The sequence below is a fragment of the Tursiops truncatus genome, chromosome 6 (assembly GCF_011762595.2).
Source record: "Tursiops truncatus isolate mTurTru1 chromosome 6, mTurTru1.mat.Y, whole genome shotgun sequence".
Classification (NCBI taxonomy): domain Eukaryota; kingdom Metazoa; phylum Chordata; class Mammalia; order Artiodactyla; family Delphinidae; genus Tursiops; species Tursiops truncatus.
This window is the reverse complement of record NC_047039.1, coordinates 40,681,030-40,695,965: the sequence shown is the minus strand read 5'-3', so window position 1 is coordinate 40,695,965 and position 14,936 is coordinate 40,681,030. Positions and strand designations below refer to the sequence as shown.

The following is a 14,936-nucleotide window of genomic DNA, read 5'->3' as shown; positions in this document are numbered from 1 at the left end:
GCTTAAATTAATCATAGCTACAGATATTTTAGGTCTGAAAAAATGCCTAATGTTTCCAAGGATAGGAAAACCAAATTAACCAAAAGTGACACACAGGCACACATCCCATGATAATATGAAAATAACTATATCTAAGGGTAACCAAAAAAGGTTGAAATTTCTCTTCAATAGGTTTGGCATTTATCTGAATTAGGGGTCTTCGGAGAGAAGAATATACCCACTCTCCAAGGGGCTCTATATACAGGTATATGATGGTAATTAGAAATAAAATTCTTATCTTCAGACTTAGTTTATAGTACCTTTACAGGAAAAGAAGCAATACTTTCCACAGGAATGTGTGATCTGTTTGGCTTTGCAGTTGGATTTTCCTTTGAAAGAGCTACATCCCCATGAAGGCTGTCTGATGTACATGAATTTTCTAAGAAGTTTAAAATGAATGAGAGAAAAAGGAAAAGGTAAATTTTAATGTCATTAGTCTCAGATGATGAGTTTATTTCAATCATCAACTCAAAGTTTCACAATGCTTCATTTATAGGCTTGATCTCTCTCTCTCTCTCTCTATATATATTTTTTTTTCTTGAAGAAAACAAAATGCAAACACAAAAGGGTCCCAATAACCACCTCCAGTATAACCTAGAACAAATTTAAATAATTTATAAAGCAACTTGCTCCATGTAAGAATGCATGCAAAATACTACCTTTTATTGCCTAGCGTACAGAGATAAACAATATAAATGATTTAGATATCAAGCTAATCGTATTATTTCACGTAAAGCTCTAGGTGATTGACTTAACTATAATGGGGAATATATGGACTTGATAAGAAACATTTTTAAAATAAGGTAAAACCTCATTTATTAAATAAGTGAGTTAAAAAAAAGAAGATTTTCTCATACCTCCTGAGGCTTTCCTTTGGGTCTGAGAGGCTGGACATGCAAATGTATTTTTTTTCTGTTCTGAAGTAGCAGCAACAAAAGCCTGCCCACCCTTAATGGCAGCCATTATCTGCACTGCCTGTTGCTGGGCCTGAAGGATTCCAGTGTGACTAATTAATGGTGGGACTGGTCCCCTGGATGGGCTAGTGATCTCTTTACTGGTTGGAACCTATAGAGCATCAACATAAAACAAAAAAATCCTGATTTTAAAAATGGATAATTTCACTTTCCTTTTGCACAAAAGCTCTTTGGAATTGACTACATTCACAATACTACATGTAGTCCGATACACACATAATTGGAATATTCCCAGAAATAAAAAAACTGAACAATTTAAGCATATAATTTAAGACATTTTTTTCTTGAAATAACAGAAAATTAAATCTTATAAGAAAATGACACTTTGTATGCAGGTAAAAGTGGTAATAAGACATATCCTAATGAAGTTATTGAAATTCAAAGTTAAGAAAAGAATCCATTAGGTAACCTGGCAGGCGTATCAGGTGACCCATACAGGGAGAAATAGCAGGCTAGCATCAGACTTCTCCACAGCAACGTTCATTATGAGAAAAGAAGGGAACATATGAAAAAATGTTCAGCTTCACTAGTAATCAAAGAAATGTAATATAAACTAAGGAAATAAAATTTCACTCAGATTTACAGGTTTAAAAAATGATAATACCCATTTTTTGTAAGGTTTGTGGGAAGGGAACCCTGGAACACTGTGTAGGACTGTAAATTGTCACAACTCTTCTAGAAGGCAATATGGTAACATTTTTGTTTTTTTTTTTTTCGGTACGCGGGCCTCTCACTCTTGTGGCCTCTCCCATTGCGGAGCACAGGCTCCGGACGCGCAGGCTCAGCGGCCATGGTTCACGGGCCCAGCCGCTCCGCGGCATGTGGGATCTTCCCGGACCGGGGCTCGAACCCGTGTCCCCTGCATCGGCAGGCGGACTCTCAACCACTGCGCCACCAGGGAAGCCCGGTAACATATTTTTAAAATCATAAAAATCTTTATCTTCTTTTGCCCAGTTACTTCTAGTTGTGAGAATGTATTCTTAAAAAATTGCTGATGAAACCGACAATCATTTAAATATAAGAATTTGGGGGGAAGTTATATAGCACAGTAATGTGAAAACTAACCACCACATCACTTGCAATTAAAGAGAAACAAGGTTACCCTCCTAAAAACCTGTTTCATAAGAGAGAAGGGGAGAGAAACTAGTTTAGTAAATATAGTATCTGACCCCGGGATGCGCAGGTATTCACTATCTCCATTTCACAGATATGGAAAATGAAATAGAGAAATTAAATAATTTGCTCAAGCATGTTCAACTATTCTGTAAAGAACTGGAATTCAGGGTCTTATTTGCGACTTGGAAGCATAAAGTCTTTTTATGCCATGCAGAAGATTCTGCTGTCAGTATGTACCAAGTAAAAATAATACAGACACTAGAGCAGAGAAATAAAGTTTGGGTTAAATAGCACTTTTTAACACAAAAGTGTTAAAGGAATAATACTCGCTGCAGTGTTTGTACAGTTTCTTTACATGTCATAAAAGAACTTCAGCATTTATAATATAAATTTACAAGAGGTTCAAATTGCTTTGAAAAACTACCGTCAATTCCCCTTACTCACGCTAGTTAAGTTCTATAGAGTCCCGCAAACAATGAACTAGCAAATACTGAACCATTACAGGTGAGTATCTGGTCACAGCAGTTTCATCAACCAATGTTTCATAACCTTGTTATATGCGTGTTGCTGTTTAAAGATACTTCATTTAGTATATAATGCTGATTCATCAACACTGAATTTGTGGTCAACAGCACTAATAACTCGTGCCTGAACAAAGTTGTTTAACACACATACATTTTCTCTGTAAGGCACAGCACAGCCTTCTTGCACCAAGGAACACTAGACAGCACTATACTTGGGGACCATTTTAAATAACAAAATCACCAACAAAACACACAATAATGCAGAAAACATGGCACCAGACAGACGCAGGTAAGGACCTTGGTTAACAGTATGACAGCTGAACAAGAAGTCAGTGTTGCCTTGTTCAAACTTAGTTGGGAACGTGCATGTTAGGCGATTCAATTCAATTTTTTTGGCCACTGCGCCTGTGTACAGAGGACCACAAAAGCATGAGTCTTGATTTTAAAGTTACAAATTAATTTTACTGAAGAGGCAAATTTGCAAATACAGAATCTGAAAATAATAAGGTTTAACCATATTAATTTATAGTTAAAAGGTTATACAAAAACAACATACCTTCTCTTAATGAAAACGTTAGATAATGGGGGAGAAAAATGAAGGTTTCAGAAAATGCTTACAAGTAGGCAAGAAATTTATTGACTGCCCACTTGCGCCCCCTAGTGGATAATAGGATAACAAGTACTGGAATATACTTAAAGCTTGAAATGACAAGGTAGGTAGTTCATAAACTACTGAGAGAGACCGGGAGGGTGGGAAGTGGGAGAGAAAGAGAAACAAAGTGACTCACATCAAACTTGGCAGTGTGTGCAATCCTCCTTTTCGGTCCAGAAATGTTTTGGTAATATTGCATATCTAATTCCATTTGCTTTCCTGAAGGCTAATGGGAAAAAGATAAGACTTATCCAATTTCAGGGTAGTAAAAGCAAAGATATGTTTCCTGAAGAGCCACAGGAATCCAAGCTACAAAATGCCAGGCAAATTATTAAAAAATAATTCAGAAAAAATAATTTAATTTGGATAATCTGACATGCATAGATTCCTATAAAAGATACCTCTAATTTGGGAAATCAACTGTAAGTTACTGTACATAATACCAGGGTCTCTGGAAAATGTCAAGTCTGCAAGACATGATGGCTGGCCAATTACCAAGGTTTTGCCTTATTTTAATACATTATTAATCATAAGTATTAGAAATATATATAATAGATGTTATATATATTCTATAGAGTTTAGAATATAGAGAATATATATTTAAGGGAAACTCCTTTAGATTTAGGAAAAGGATTTTTTAAAAAGTGACCAACCTGCTTAGCAGTCTCTCCCTTACGAGCTTTGCTTCGTGTGAACTTATTGAAAATTCGAAGACATTCCTTCACAGTGTCATCAGCCTCAGAGGGAGTGTCATCTTCAGTACATTCCTTACCAAAATCAAATTCAACTAATCTCTTGTCTTCAAAAGTAGTGAAGTCTTGACTGTCGTCTTGTACTCTCAGAACTTTGTCTTTCACATGATTGTCTGAATAAGAGAACTGGAGTTGGCTTGGTGAGTATCGCCATTCAGTTTCTTCTTTCTGAGTATCATCAATTGTATTTACATGTCTTCTGCTCTTTGGATAACTTTCATTATGACTTTCCTTCTGTATTTCTTTGTCACTGAGAGGTGCACAAGTTATACTTCCTCCTGAAATACAGACATGCTTTTCCTCACCACCAAAGCTTTCCATCTTAGAAATGTGGTCTTTAACACCCCACAAGTTTATGTTAGTTTTAGTATCTAGTGAGGTTTTCAGGTGTGATTTTGGTGGTTCGAACTTGTTACTGTCATCATCTGTTTGTGTGGTTAGCTGGGTTTCATCTATTTTTTCCTCTTCTATACCACTGATCTGAAGATTTCTCTCCTCCAGGGGCGATACTTGTATCTTTTCATCCATATTCTGATATTTAAAGCCTCTAAATGGTTTAGATTTCTTAGAAGTAGGAATGATTGGAGGTACATCCATTACAAGGTCATCTTCATCAGAATCTTGAAGATTTATTTTAATTCGTATTGGTGAAACATAAGGTCTTTGGCTCTCCAGGGACTTGTGGCAATTTCCACCCACAGATTTCTTCCAGAAGTGCTGCCTGTCAGTCTCACCCTGCTTTGCTTTAGATGCCCCAAGCAGCCCTGCAGAATAATTGAGCAAGGGATCATATTCAAGGTCAGTTGCTGGACATCTGTGGTCCATCACGTACTTTCTAGGCTGACTCTCTTTGCTCTTTGACGGTTCATTCCACTGTTCTTTTGGGAGCAGGCTATTTTCAGGAAAACCTTGTCTCACAATTGTGTCACTCAAGGAGGCCACGGGGCTTTGCGATAGCTCTTCAAGCGCTAAAGTAAACCTGGAGAGCCTCTTCCGCTTTTCTGCAACCTCAGCCTTGACTGACTCGATTTCTTTGTTGATTCTTTCCAATTCTTCCATAGTTGTGCCTAGTGTTGTTAATGGAAGATGAGTTTATCTTTAAACATCACTTAAGATGAAATGTGGACTCCAGAATATCCTGGACAATGAGTTTCCTATCACAAGGACATTAACTTTTCCAAACCCAGCCTTAAATGCAGGGAATTGTTGACTAACAGGTCAGTTCCTGGAATGAGAATGTCAACGGCTATCACTGATTAAGTCTTTCAAATGTCTAGCTCATTCCCATGACATTAAAGTACATTCGTGTCTCATTACTAGAGTAACTATACATCTGTGAGATAGGCCACGTGTATACATATTAAACTGTGTCAAACGTGACACGGTTTGGATATACACGATTCACCTTATTATTTACCAAGCAGTGACAATTTGGTAATAGTTCAAATAGTCGAATGCCTCTTACACAGAACTGTACATAGTCTCACACACCAATATATCTCCTCTGTCACAAGAAAGTTTTTTAAAAACATTAGTTTTCTTAATTTAGTGGTTCTTAACATTCTCACTAAGGTCCCTGATATTCTACAGAATGCCTCAAACACCAAATTAAGCAAAACACACCCTTCCACAACCAACCAACCGTTAAAAAAACCTTAAACAAAATCAAAAAAATAGAACTCCAGGCCAGTTGGATCCACACTCCTGAGGAAACCCAGGATAGCGACAAGAGATCAGGCTGCTAGTCACGGCTCTTCACAATACCTGGCAGCTCCTTTCCTGACTTTTCACTAAGGAAATCCCCACCTCTTCCCTCTCTCCAAGATATACTTTCCTATGGAAATTATGGGATAATTTACATACTTCTCTCTTCGCCCAAACAAGAAATTTCAGATATGAGATGTCCAAATTACACTCGTTAAAACTCTGAATTTATTTTAGATAACCTACATGTTTTGATAACACACATGTGCTTCCTCTTTACACAATGAGCTTTCTCCTGGCTCGCTAGCGTTTCAATTTACCATTTGTTTTCTATTAAGAAATCAACTCTATTGCAATCCAAAACAACGTGTGTAACAAAGGTGCGGGGCATTTTGATGGAGTAGGAAAAAGGCGAAGAGCCGGCACAAGAATGAGGACTATTCTATGTTCCAAACATAAACAAATGGCGCGAATTGCTTTTTAAATAAACTTGGAAAGGGGAGTAAACTCTGGGTAACCAGCTAGAACTGCATTTTGGCATAAGCTGGGTTTTATCTGGTTGCCATGATTCAGGAAAGGCTATTTAAGCAGTGCGTTGGGATGCTATTGAAAAAACAAACAAAAAGCTGTACTTTCCCTCCATGTCAGAAGTTTAAAACTTTTTTGCTCCATCAGAAGCTAGATTTGGAGGGCAAATTTTGAAGTCTGAGGCACACTTACAACCTTCGCTCAGGCTACAGGTGATTGGAAACAGCTCCTTCTGACTTGTAAATCCTCTTCGCCACAACCGGGGTCCCACCCCACCCATCACCTTTCCCCAGAGCCCAGGAAGCTCCTTAGAGTAATTCCATACTGCGGATGGGTGACAGGAAGCGAGGATAAAACCACACAAGACCACGCACGTGCATCTTACTGTGCATGCCTTTCTAGGATCCCGCGTTCCCAGGAGCTGGCATCACCGGTCCGCACACGCCGGTCCACAGCACACTCCTCGCCCTGCCTCCCTGGCCACGTGACTTTGGCCCCGCCCCGCTCCCCCCCTCCGGAGCCTTGGGGGCGGGGTGGCCACCCACGTAGAGCCGGCCTGGAAGCTGAGCTCTCTGTTACTGGGGCGGAGATTCTCTGCGGATGACCCGCCTAAGCCAACCATCTTCCCGAATGTCCCTGGGACGCCCCTGCTCCACGGTTTCAGGAACTGTGTGACCACCCAAAAGGCTCTCGAAGAACGTCCTCAAACAGGATCTTGCATAGCACCCTCACTGCTCGGTATATGTCGAACACACTTGACGTGGGAGGGGCGAAGTAAGAGGGACTAAGGACTAGCCCTTAAGGCTCCTGAACCTGGGTGTGCGATGCTGGGAAGATTTACTCTTGGGAACTCTTAACAACTTGGTTCCTCGTTCGAAGGCAAGTGCTTGTTTTCCTCTTGCCCATAATAGCCACTCTATAGGAATTGCCCTTAAGTAGGTAGGTGGGAGTAAACAGCCCTTTTTGAGGGCTGGGGAAGAGACAGATTATGGGCATCAGAGAAAGGAAATGCAAGGGTGTTTCGGAATGGGGGGAAACGAGTTAAAAAGGAACTGGTTTTATTTTGTCCTTTAAGAGGAAACAAACACATCAGAGGTCCAGACAACCTGTTTAGGAAATCCAGGTTTAGTCATGGGATGGAGGGTCAGCAGGGGACAAATGAAAAGACACTCCTCCTCCCAGCACACATACACACCAGCCTGGGCTGTATGACCCTCTCCTCGCTTCTAGGCTAGGGGAGGGGGCAGAAGAAAGCGAACTTCAGTAAGGACTACCTGACATTCTTCATGCCCTGCCCCCAACACCATGACTGCACTTTACAATGCTACCTACAATGGTATGTGCGAGTAACGCCAACTGAGGATGAGATACCAATTTAAAAAATATATATAGTTCACATCCCTTTTGGCCCTTTTAGGCATAGTAAAGCCGTATTGAGTAATTTTCTCAAGGTACAGTACATTAGTACTGGAGACAACAGCAACCCTTACACCTCTTTCCAAGCAAGAAAATTCGTGGTCCCTTCCAAGGGTGGGTGGAGTAAAAAGGTGGGAACGGTTCGTAGCCAACCCCTCCCCAAGCCCACCTGACATTCTACCCACAAGCCTTTTCTCACCTATGGATTCAACATGGCTCCGCTGCGCTCCGAGCACCTCCAAGCTGCTGCCACGAGCTGCCTCACTCAGTTCCCACCGCATTTCCCGGTGCCTGAACTGGCAGCACAAACGCTGGCACCGACCCCCGGGGCTGTCAAAAGGGCATGGAAAATGGCAGAAGTAACCCACGGAGGGCAGCATGGGCTACTGCTCAAGGCCACCTCCTCTGGCTTCGAAAATTGTGTGCACTGACGGCAAAAGCACGCAAAGCTTAACACACACCCTGCTGCCTCTTCTCCAGCCAGGGTACCGCCTTATATAGTCCGTTGCTACTCGAAGGCGGAGCTTCGTAGCTTTCCCAGCCAATGGGGAGGTTGGGGCTGGCGTCAGGGGAGAAAATAATAATGATCTAGAGAACAGATGGTAGGGCCGCATCAGGTGGGTGTAGTGTGTGTCTGTCCTCCATGGGGAAGAAGGTTCATAAAGACCTAACCTACAGGTAGAGAAAACAATTTCCCAAGAGCTGAAAGGACCCTTGGATTAAGGAATCTCCTGCCTTGTGGATGCCTACCTTGTTCCTAAACAACATCCTTTGACTTATAATAAGTTTGGCTATTAACCTTCATGGATCATGGAGAGAACCTCAGCTGTGAAGCACATCTAAACTTTGCCTCTCTCTAGCAGGTGATCTTAGGCAAGGTATCTGACTTACCCGAGTTCTCCTTTCTTGATCTGTAAAATAAACTTGTCTTTCATAGGGTAGTAGAATTCAGTGTTCTGTAGTGTACCAAAGTGCCTAGCATAAGGTAGGTGAGAATTTAGGAGGACAAGTTCTTTCCCTTCCCATCATCAACACATATCCACAAAGGACCTGGTACATGTCCCTAAAATCCTTCCAGTTGAAACTGATTCCTAAAAGGGAAACAGTTCCCTATTCCATTGTTCTTCTTTGTAAACTGAAATACTCCTAGGATAGATAGGCTCATAAGTCACTGATGACTTCAATTAGTCTTTGAGATGTTTGCTTTTCTTTCAATAGCACATACTGAGCCTGGGTGCTTGGGGGAAGACAGAAGGAAGGGTCCTCCAGTTCTAAAAAATTCAGGGTCCATGGATCCCCCTCTAGGAAATTACAGGCTGGGATCCCTCCTTCCTTTCTTTTCTTCTGAAAAACAATGTTATCTCAAATGGTTATGGATACTTTAGAAGGTCCTAAATCTTACTGTCCTATGAGAGGACCCTGATGACTTGGAAACAATTGAAGAATGCTAAGAGTCTCTAGTACTAGTTTTGTCTCTTGATACGGCGCACCTGTTTTGCCAGTAAAACATGAACAGGTGTGTTTTTTTTGCTTTGGTGGTGGGGAGGGGCATAGTTAGTAGTGATTAGCCTGAAAGTCCTCAAAATGCCCCCAAGTAAGGTAAAAAACTAAATGTTCTCATTTTAAAAACAACCAGCCTAGAATGAATACTTTCCTTAAGTCACTTTCCAGGATCAGTTTTACTTGATGAAGTTTTCCACACCTTATTTCCTTCTATTTCTTTCCATTAAATAGTTTTTATAGCTGAGAGATTTTTTATTGAATATGCCCTCCTTTTAAAACACCAGAAAGTTCGAAGGTCTCAGCAGAGTTTCCAAATCATAACATGAGTGTCACCAAGCTATTTTTTATGACAAAAAAATTAAAGTTGTCTATTCATCAGTGGGTTCCTCTCTCTGTTCCTCACTCTGAAGTCTGACTCATCATTCATGCCTGTCTCATCGGAGCCTGTGGATAACATGTCCATTGTCCTAGATTTTGACCTTGTGTCTGATTTCCTAATTCTGAAGAAGTGGTGCCCCAAAATGTGCTGCTCTCAGCAGTCTTAGAGAAAGGTGTGTCTGATACGCCTTCTAATGGATGAAAGTAAGAAAGAGTTGCCAGCTCTGGGTTGATAGAGTATTCACCACTCTGATAAGCTTTTTTATATCTGAAAAAAAAATACATACATCAAAAATTGTTTTTAATTGTGTACGTTTGCAGCTTGGCTTAGGAAAGCATCTTAAAGTGATATATGAATTCTATCCAATGTATTAGCTATTTATTATAACACTATATAAATGAATGAAAAATGTTAGACCCTACACAGATGTGCTATTTAGAACAGAGGTCATAGCCCTTTTGTTTCAAGGCTATTAAAAGAGAATGCATTTCTAGATTCTCTATATCCTTTCCAATTGACTAGGGTTGTTTCTATCTCTAGATGACCATTTAAAATATTGGGAAAAAGTCCAAGTGGGATATTCCCTGAGAGACAGCCCCATGCTCCTTTCCAAATAGGGGAAATGGAGCCAAAATGAATACCTTATGAACTTGGGAGTCACGTTTGCCTAGCACTCTACTAAAGAGAGCAGGTTGGGTGTTTCCTCTCATGTGTTTTAAAGACTCCAGAGGTCTGTAGACTTACTTCATTGTCTTCATTTTGTACATCACGGCACTACAGATTGCCAAGAGGATGACAAAAAGGAAGAGAGTCATCAACAAGAGGCCCAGCATTAACTTTAATTTGGCTTCCTGTAGTTCTGCCAGGTAGTCTTCATCTGTAGCATTCACATCAGAGTCTGAGAGGAAAGAAAGAAAATGCAATGGGAAAGAGTGACTCTGTTCGGCACGTTTTCCTGGAGGAATAAGGATCGCAAAGCAACTGAAGAGAAGCCTTCACCACCCGGAGTCTTCACTGAATTCTCCCCGCTACCCTCATGCAATGCAAAGGAGAAGGCTATAGGCCACTCCCTACGGCCAAGTACTCTTAACTTTTTTACCTTTCCCCTTCACAGCAATCTTGGGGGAGCTGTCCTTTGCTCCATTTTCCAGGATCACAGAAGTTTATGGATTTGCCCTTGGTACATAGCTAATAAGTGGCAAAATTTGGTATCAAACCCAGGTTACCAGATGTTAAAATATGTATCAGACTTCCTCCCTGAATAATATAAAAGAAAAACAATTCAAGACTCTGAAGAGATTGCTATTAAAAATGTGATGAAATTACACACAAGGGATTAGTCCTTCAAGAGAGGAAGATGCAATTCTACTGTTGGGACATACGTTGACTTTCTTTTAAGCTAAAAGGATGATGTACTACAATGCTTTCTCCACAAGGCTTAAGAACTGAATTTGCGGGCTTCCCTGGTGGCGCAGTGGTTAAGACTCTGCCTGCCAACACAGGGGACATGGGTTCAAGCCCTGGTCCCAGAAGATCCCACATGCCATGGAGCCACTAAGCCCGTGCACAACTACTGAGCCTGAGCTCTAGAGTCCGCGAGCCACAACTACTGAGCCCGCATGCCACAGCTACTGAAGCCCACGCGCCTAGAGCCCGTGCTCCACAACAGAAGCCACTGCAGTGAGAAGCCCGCGCACCACAACGAAGAGTAGCCCCCACTCACCGCAACTAGAGTAAGCCCGCATGCAGCAACAAAGACCCAACACAGCCAAAAATAAATAAGTTTATAAAAAAAATGAACTGAATTTGCCATTTTATTACTGTGATCAAATCTAGTGTACTTGATGTTAAAGAAATGGAAATTTAGTTAAATTTCTAAAATACATTATATAATAAAAATCATGTCTGGATCCAGAAACGTCAAAAGTCTTTTTACTAAAGTAATGAAAATATATCTTTACTGCCAAATTTTATATCTTCCTAAATATATGTCTGACTTAATAGGCATTTAATGGTGACTTTAAATAACCATGTTGCTATTTCTCTCCTTTCCCCCAACCTCCTACCACCCAAAAGTTCCAATGGTTTTCATGATTTTCTAGGTAATGATATTTTGGTAATAAGCAATGACAAGCTCCCATGTCTAACTCTCTGATATTTAAAAAACTTGTAATTGTCCAAGTGCAATCCTAGGCCAAGGGGAGTGAAATGTACACAGTTGTCAATGACTGATATCTTGACTTTGAGGGAGATTATTTTGGGAATAAACAAATTAGGTTAAAATGGACTGTGCTCCTGAATTGCTTTGCTATTCCTTAAAAGGGTGTTTGTAAATAGGTGTACTTATAGTACATTTTGTTTATCAAGGTGGTGGTCAAAACTAGAGAAGGGTTTGAAATTCCTAACCACTGGAAATTATAGAAAAGCGAATTACAAGTTTGGACAGCTTTTTTTTTTTTTTCCTCTAAGCCTCAGTTTCCTCATCAGTAAAATGGAGATAATACCAACTTTCATGGAGTTGCTGTGAGGGCTGACATAATAATGTATGTATAGTGTAGTATGTGCTCAATACGTAATAGAAAATCAGTGATGCTCATTTTAATTACTTGAAAAGACAAAATATTTCTAAAGCATTTGTCATTACTGTATATCACTTTTCTAAACAAAGAAGACTGACTCTGTTTTCTTGATGCACTGAAAGGCAAGTGGCTGTACTTGTCAAATAATCCAGTACAGAATTGAGGTGACAGGCCTTAGGTGTATTATCAGATGCTATTTCTTTTTCAATGTCTTTTTGTAGGACAGAGGTTTGGGGAAAATTAATATATTGCCTTGTTATGAAATGGAACACCAATGGAAGATATCAATAACAGGGGAAACTGAGCAGGGGGAATATATGAGAACTCTGTACTTTCTACTCAATGTTTCTATAAGCCTAAAACTGCTCTAAAAAAGTCTGTCAATTTAAGACAACTGCATCCTAAATATTGTTCACTTGCCTACTCCTTCATTTGGTTTACTGTTTCAGGAATATAAGTTACAAAACAGGAAGATGGAAATAGTCATCTGCAATGTGGTCATTGAAGAACACTGTTTAGGAACCATAACTTTCCTAAAACTGTAAATGTCCTCTCTGGTATGATGTCAGCCACCATGCTACCTTGTTACATATTCTATACCTTACTGAGGAAAACAGTATCACCATGTAGACACTAAAATGTGTGAAAGTATTTATGTATCCCTTTAATTGAAGTATTTTGTTCTCACTTGGAATTGGGTGAGAAAATTGATCTCGTTGGTTGTCCTCATTGGTGGTTGCATTTATAGCTGTTAAAACAATAAATTGGTGTTACGGTAAACAAACTTCACTTACTTTTGTGTGTGAATATGTGTGTGTGTATACAGCTTATTCTCATTGTTCATGGTAGTCATGGTTAAGCTATGTGAGCACTGAATTAGTGAATACTGAACCATCATTGTTCCTAAGGGAAATACAGGGTTAGGTTCCTGTGAGCCTCTGGTCACTACTTTTCATCAACCAATCAATATCTAACCTTGTTTTATGTGTGTGTTTCTGTTTAGAGACACTTTATTTAGTATATACTGCTGACTCATCAACACTGAGCTCACAATCAACAGCATTATAACTCACACCTACATGAAGCTTATATAATACACACACTTTTCTCCTAAGGTACATCACAGCCTTCTTGTGTTTAGGAACATTAAACAGCATTGTACTACTATACTTGGGGGGCATTTAAAATAGCAAAATCGCCAACAGAAAGCACAAAAATGCGAAACACCCAGCACTAAGTAGACCACAAAAAAGGAACTTGTTTAAAGCATGAGAGCTGAAAAAAGAAGTCCTTTGTTCTACCTCAGCTCGGAACAAGAGCATCAGGCAATTAAATTTTTTTTGCTACTCTGTGTGTGTCCACAAATGACTGTGAAAGTTCTGCAAGTGGAGGGTTCCAGATAAATTTTAGATACAGGTAAATTCACAAATACAGAATCTGCAAGTTAGAATCCACTGAATATGGTATATATTTCACATTTATAACACATGCATATATGTGTGTGATAAATGAATTCTATTTATACATGTATGTATATATAGATGATATGCATGTTACATTTATACATGCATACATACAAATGCTATGCATGTTACATTTATACATGCATGATTGTACCTTTATGGTTTATATATTACTTTTATGCATGCATATATTTTGATATATACCTTGCATTCATTCATGCCTCTCCATGTGCATACTGCTCCAAATACAAAGAGGGATTATATTGAGCAAGAGCCTTATTTAACATTTTTAATCATAAAGTAAATGACTAGATTGCAACATTTGTAGGAAAATAAGAGTTTGGGGGAGAGAATCAGAAAATGTGTGACACTGATCAGATTTCTGGGTTTGTTTTGCATTTGCTATTACATGTGATGATGGCAGCAAAATGTTGACTTATTAATTCTTAGTATTAGAACAATTTACACTGATCTTGGCTTTCTTACAGAAGACTTTAGAAAACCAAAACATTTTCCCAGCTACCTAACTACTATGAGTTTACCTTTAGCTAACATTGTCCAAAATGCAGGCTCATTTGGACTCTGGATTGGTTCTGTTTAAAAAACAAAATAGAACATGATAACAAAATAAGGTAATTTGGCTTCAGTAAATTTTTGATAGAACATTCATTCGTTTGTTACTTTAGTCATCTAAAAGTTATACCTTGAGTTCCTATCATGTGCCAGACCCTGTGGTTGGCATTAAAGTTACAGAAATGAACAAGGTCTTATGCACACTCTCAATTTGGGAGACAGACAAGAATCACTGTTAATTATGTTGCAGGGTAATGAGGGCTTTCATAGAGATGCACAGGTGGTATGCACAGAGGGATCTAATTCAACTTCCAAAAGCCAGAAACACTTTGAGAGGGAGACGATGTTCCTGTATAGGCTCAGAGGACTAGAAATTGTTTGCCAGACAAACTATGTAAGAGAGAGGTCATTCCACTGTGAGCAAACTCAGGTGTCATAAGCAGGTTCGGTAAGCTCTGAGAGCTTCAGGTATTCTGGAGTGGAGAATGTGGGTGAGGAATGTGACCAGAGATGATACTGGCAAGTTCTTCAATGGTCAGATCATTTCAGACTTGAATGCCTGGTTAAGAACTTATAATATGACCCCAAACCTAGTAGAAAATTACTGAAGATATTTAAGAAGGGGCCAACCAGGATGATCAGATTCCTATATTTAAATATATCAAGAAAGTGAATAATATTAGAGTAATCATATGAGAAACATACTTGGATTGCATGAACTGGAGAACATAGGG

General features: G+C 39.6%; 1 protein-coding gene across 1 annotated transcript in view; it reads right to left on the bottom strand.

The window, feature by feature from the left end:
- Positions 1 to 14,936, bottom strand: part of MOB3B (MOB kinase activator 3B) — a 293,520-nt gene that overhangs the window by 41,200 nt on the left and 237,384 nt on the right. The window contains exons 4-10 of the mRNA XM_073806058.1: positions 14,172 to 14,222; positions 10,332 to 10,485; positions 7,905 to 8,035; positions 3,959 to 5,124; positions 3,442 to 3,531; positions 897 to 1,104; positions 300 to 418 (exon numbers count right to left, since the gene is read on the bottom strand). Of these exons, the coding sequence (XP_073662159.1) occupies positions 300 to 418; positions 897 to 1,104; positions 3,442 to 3,531; positions 3,959 to 5,124; positions 7,905 to 8,035; positions 10,332 to 10,485; positions 14,172 to 14,222 (1,919 nt within the window). The remainder of the gene's footprint in view (positions 1 to 299; positions 419 to 896; positions 1,105 to 3,441; positions 3,532 to 3,958; positions 5,125 to 7,904; positions 8,036 to 10,331; positions 10,486 to 14,171; positions 14,223 to 14,936) is intronic.